Raw genomic sequence first — 5,472 nt, 5'->3', positions numbered from 1 at the left:
ACATTTGGTTTGGGTTATGTGGACATCACAGGTGCTTTCGTGGAGAGGAATGATTTGTCATGTATTTTCACACCTGGTTAAAAAAAGCAAGCAAACACAATGAAAAATGAACTATGATAATTATTTCCTACATCATCTTACTGTCCAAAGAATCTCCGCTGCTCTAGTATGCAGATGCCAAGAATGTGGCTTTCTACATAGGGAACATGAAAACTCCAGCCACTAGTAACTATTTTTAAGTTATAATGTTTAGTTACACATAGAGCATAATGGAAATAAACATTATGCTTTCTATATTTAACTCTCTTTTGACTGTAATTGGTAGGAAACCAAGATAAAATATGACACTTGGACAAGGCATAAGGTCAATCCTTTACTATCATAAATTTACTCAGGGGATGCCAGTTTTTGAAGAGTTTTGAATGCATTATCATTTGCCCCTTACCTTGTAAGTGTCTGTATCTACAGGTAGCCATGCTTTCGACACAGCCAAATTGACCAAATAGATTTGACTGATTTAGGTTTGAATGGCATTTTCTTTACTCAAGAATTATTTTTCTCTTACTTTCAAGCAAGAATAACTACCAGCCCCCAACTCCACCTCTCAAAGAACAATGTGACCCAGGTAGGCCATGTAAATCACAGTAACTACAATAACAATGACAATAATAATATAATTAACATTACTAAGCACTTTAAGGATGGCCAGCAAAGTCTCAAGCTTGCAAACCACAGAGTCAGACTTATAAACCCAAACAGCCTAACTCTACCATGCATACACTAACCAACACACTATGGCTGAGAATCATATAACTGATCCTCTTGGATCAAAGAAATGTCGATGACTAACACCTACTCAAAGATGGGTCAATCAACTCTTTTCAACTGACACTTCTGTTGGAGTTGGTCCTAGGGAGTCTGTTTTCATTGTTTCATGAATTGAAAAGAATAAATGGGAGAGTGCAAAGTCTATTTATAATGTGACAAAGGAGTATCTGTAGTAAGGAAGAAGAAAATAAACGTAAACAATAAAGATATGACATATAAAAACAGGAAGACACAGAGGCATACAAAGGTGAGATTGAGCAAGATGGTGTCATGGCACATGTGAATCCTTTTTTCTGACTCCTGAGCTAAACAGAATAATTCAGAACTTTCAAGTCTTCCTAAGATTATCAATCCAATAAATCTTTTTTTTTTTTTGCTGAAATATGTTTTATTATGATATTTATTTGGCAACTAATATAATCACACATAATACAGTGGGCAAATTGTATCAAAACTAGTCTGAAACAACTGATAAAAGACAGAAAACAATACCATAAGCTACTATATTGCATGGTTATGGAGTCATAAATAACAATCTTGGATAAAAATCCTCAGAGAGCGTTATTCCCAAGCCAGATGTTGCTAGTTCTCTGTAGAAATGTTTTAGAGAAATGTGACTAAATGCTATCACCCTTTTCTTAAGTAATAACTATAATTAGAAAAAATTTCTACACTCAGGAAATTATCCTTAATGACATGGTTTGTTATATTAATTGATTTTGTTATTTAAGCATTCACAATAAATTGATCTAAAAACAAAAGAAAAACTAATAAAGGTTGTTCTAATTCATAATTTGCTGTCATAATGACAAACATGTAATTTATTTTTTCTATTTTATATAGGATATAAGTTAAGCATAAGTTAAATATTATCACGATAAAAATTAATTCCCCTATTTAAATTATTAAATTCTTAGAGTTTGTTCATATACCAGTTATTACCATATCCCATAAGTTTCATTTTAAAGAAAAAAAAACTGAAAGAGTGAATATATTAGTTACTCTTCATATAGTCACATATATGAATGTACACACATATATATTGTGTATTATAAATATGTACTATTTATAATATATAAAGATATTATACACAAATATAATATCTTTAGAATATATGTATATATGTGAATTATGAACATACAATGTGTACATGTGGGTATATTCATATATGTAAATATATGAATATATGAATTTATACACATATATACACAAACATTGACACAGAAACAAACACACATATATATCTGACTACATACATGTACATGTTCATTCATATATTCACCTATGTAACTTAACATAGATGATACATTATCATATTCTGTTGAAATAAGCTTGGCAGTGATAAATATAATTACAATTATATTATTTTAAGTATGTAGATTAATATAGGAAATGGCTTTATTTCCTTCTTTGAGTCGTACCATAGGAATGTGCATCAGATCATTTAACAATGACTTTTCTATATAAATTCATATAAAGACTTTTAAGAACATTAAATACATTAGTATTTAATTTAACATTAAATAAAATAGTAGAAACAGTTGTGTTTCTGAAAAGATATACAAATAAAAAGACAGAAAGGAACTAAAACTGAAATCTTTATTCGTTCTTTGGTAAAAAATGTGTGTGTATTTCATTAATAAATTGCGTTCAAATCAATGTTTTTTTGTGGAAAATCTTCCTCAGAACATCCTTAAATGCTTGTTTCACCTGCTGGTTTCTTAGAGTGTAAATAAATGGATTCAGCATAGGAGCAACAGAGGTATTGAGTATAGCTACTCCTTTTGTCAAAGCAACTCCTTCCTTTGCTGATGTTTTCACATACATGAAGATGCAGCTTCCATAAGAGATAGAGACAACAATCATATGTGAGGAGCAGGTTGAAAAGGCTTTTTTTCTTTGTTGTACTGAGGGGATTCTCAGAATAGTTCTGATGATGTAAGTATAGGACAAAACTACTAATATCAAAGTGGATATAAGAGTAAACAGAGCTAAAATAAAGCTCATGAGCTCTAGAGTACTTGTGTCTGTGCAAGAGATTTGCAGCAAAGGAGCAGAGTCACAGGTAAAGTGGTCAATGATATTGGAGTCACAGAAATCCAGCTGTAAGCCCATGGCCAGTGGTGGAAAAATTACCAAGAAACCAGCCAGCCAAGAGCTGATTATAAGCTGATAACAGATCCCATCACTCATAATGGTTGTATAATGCAGAGGCTTACATATAGCCACAAAGCGATCATAGGACATAGAGGCTAGGAGGAAAAACTCCGTTGAACCAAGAAAGATAAAGAAAAATAGCTGAGCTGCACAAGCATTATAAGATATGGATTTGTCCCCTGTTAGAATGCTGATCAGAAATCTAGGATTACAGACAGAAGTAAATGAAATTTCCAAGAAGGAGAAATTCCTGAGGAAGAAATACATGGGGGTCTTCAGATGGGAATCCAGCAGGGTAAGGGAGATGATAGTTAGATTTCCAGTAACACTCAGTACATACGTAAGAAATAGAGAGGAGAAAATCACAATCTGTAGTTGTGGATGATCTGTCAGACCCAGGAGGATGAAATCTGTCACTGATGTTCTATTTTTCATTTCTGATGATTGATTCCTGTCAGAGATTACTGATAAAATCAACATCAAAAGCAACAAAACAATGAGTCCAAAGACAAGTATAAATATTTGCACATTTTTCTTTTCAAATACTATTGAATCGTGACTAGAAGCACGTGCGACTTATAAAATAGTGTATGTATACACATTTATATTTCTCATTTTCCATAATTCTACTTTTAAAGATATATCTTCTGTATTTAATATCAGTCTCTGCTACATGTTTATTCTGTCTCCATAGTTTACATTTATTTTGGGGAAATTTATTAATAAAACATAAACTTTTCTAATGCTTTACTATTTAGCTAAAATGTAGGGGGCGTTATGCTTTGCTTACTGTATCTTTTATAGGAATAAAAATTCTGACTGATGATGTAAATCAGTGATCAACCCAATTTTTTGGTGAAAATTCTAAATATCTTTTTTAGGATGTAGACACTACTACCTCTGTTAATTTATCTTTTACTCCTTTACTTGTAAAACAAAATAATAATTCAGTGGGTAAGTCATTCTAAAGTGTTTTGAACATTTAAACAATGGCTTTATATAGATAGTATCCAATATTTTTTTCAATCCATCACACATCCTATTTTCAGGTAATACAGGAGCCTCTGAAACCCCTATCTTTATACTTGATTTTATACTCTCTTTAAGCCTTTTCATTAAAATCCAATTAATGTAGTGTTTTTCAGCTGAATGTTTCAAAATTTCTAGTAAAATGTTTTAAATGTAGTCAGGCACCCAAGAGCATGTTCAGAAAATATTTTAATGAAGTACACAACTACTTCATATATGTAAATCAGATATAAAATGCACAAATACTTCACATATGTTGTCTACTAACTGTCTTGGACACCCGCATCTGTAATATGCACCAGCTCTTTCTAAGTGTAAATGTATAAATATTAAGAAAATCATGCTGTGTTCCACCTATTTAATTGCTAGAAATTACCATTTAAAAGATTTTTATATCTCCATTAATTCATTGAACTATTAAATATGCATATACATAAGAGACAGAAAGGGAAATAAATGTATCTTAGGAGATTAATCAATGCTACAGAATAGAATGAATAGAAGCTAAATCACAAAAAAGAAATTCAAAATACTTACGTATTATGAAAATTTGGATGGTGAGAGTTAAATACTGAACACAAAATAATGTGCTCAATTCTCTTAAATCAAAAGTCATGTAGTGGGTCAATTTTACATGAAGAAATAGCTGGTTTTTTCTCTCCTCCTACAAAGTTACAGATTTCTTCAAAAAGATCTTCGTGTTTCATCTTAAAACATTCAGTAAAATAGTCTCCTCATGTTTCCACCCAACATTGTCCAAAATCTGGAAGCCTGAAATATTCCACCAACCATCTTAACAATAAATCCTTAAAAGTTTTGCTGACATAAATGAAAAAACTTCCAGAATTATTTACGATAGGCTATTCTGCTACTTCACAGAGGGCCATTTCTATTAATTTTCCCTAGGAAAAAAGTAAACAATACCTTTAATATGTCTCCTTTACATAATTTCAGAAATACGCTTTAAGGCATACAAATGCTTAATGACATTTGGGATAAACAATAATAGGGCCCTAGTGAATCCATGTACAAGATCGACTCCGGCAATCAGATTTTAATTGGTTGATTTTGGGACCTGTGTCCCAGGAGAAGACAGAAAATTATCCAGCAGGATGTTAGCCATGTGTCTGGGGAGGAGTGAGGTCTAGCAAAAATAAACCAAAAACATGCAATGTTCATTGTCATGTATCATCTTTAAGGCTATGGGAAAAAGCGATTTAAAATATGACGGGAAAAAGCAATTTAAAATATGACAAGCAAAATAAGCCAGGGGTCTATGAAAGAAAAAGTGTCTGGTATAATAATCTTTGAAACAATGTTGAAATCACTGAAGAATAATATACACTCTCACTGGTGAAACTTACATAGGGAGTGTAACTCCTTTCATCAATTGAGCTGACTAACTAGTATTTATCTAAAATTAGAAGCAACTCAAATTTCATCTATACATTTCTGTAT

At 31.7% G+C, this 5,472-nt stretch overlaps 1 protein-coding gene across 1 annotated transcript; it reads right to left on the bottom strand.

Moving 5' to 3' along the window:
• Nucleotides 1-2,478: 2,478 nt before the first annotated feature.
• Nucleotides 2,479-3,448, bottom strand: LOC103238467 (olfactory receptor 6C76). The gene has a single exon (XM_037986238.2). It carries the CDS (start codon nucleotides 3,418-3,420, stop codon nucleotides 2,479-2,481), a length of 942 nt encoding a protein of 313 aa, XP_037842166.1. The 5' UTR covers nucleotides 3,421-3,448.
• Between the last annotated feature and the right edge of the window lie 2,024 nt (nucleotides 3,449-5,472).

The sequence above is a fragment of the Chlorocebus sabaeus genome, chromosome 11 (assembly GCF_047675955.1).
Source record: "Chlorocebus sabaeus isolate Y175 chromosome 11, mChlSab1.0.hap1, whole genome shotgun sequence".
NCBI lineage: Eukaryota > Metazoa > Chordata > Mammalia > Primates > Cercopithecidae > Chlorocebus > Chlorocebus sabaeus.
The sequence above is the reverse complement of the archived record's forward strand: the minus strand, read 5'-3'. Positions and strand labels throughout refer to the sequence as shown.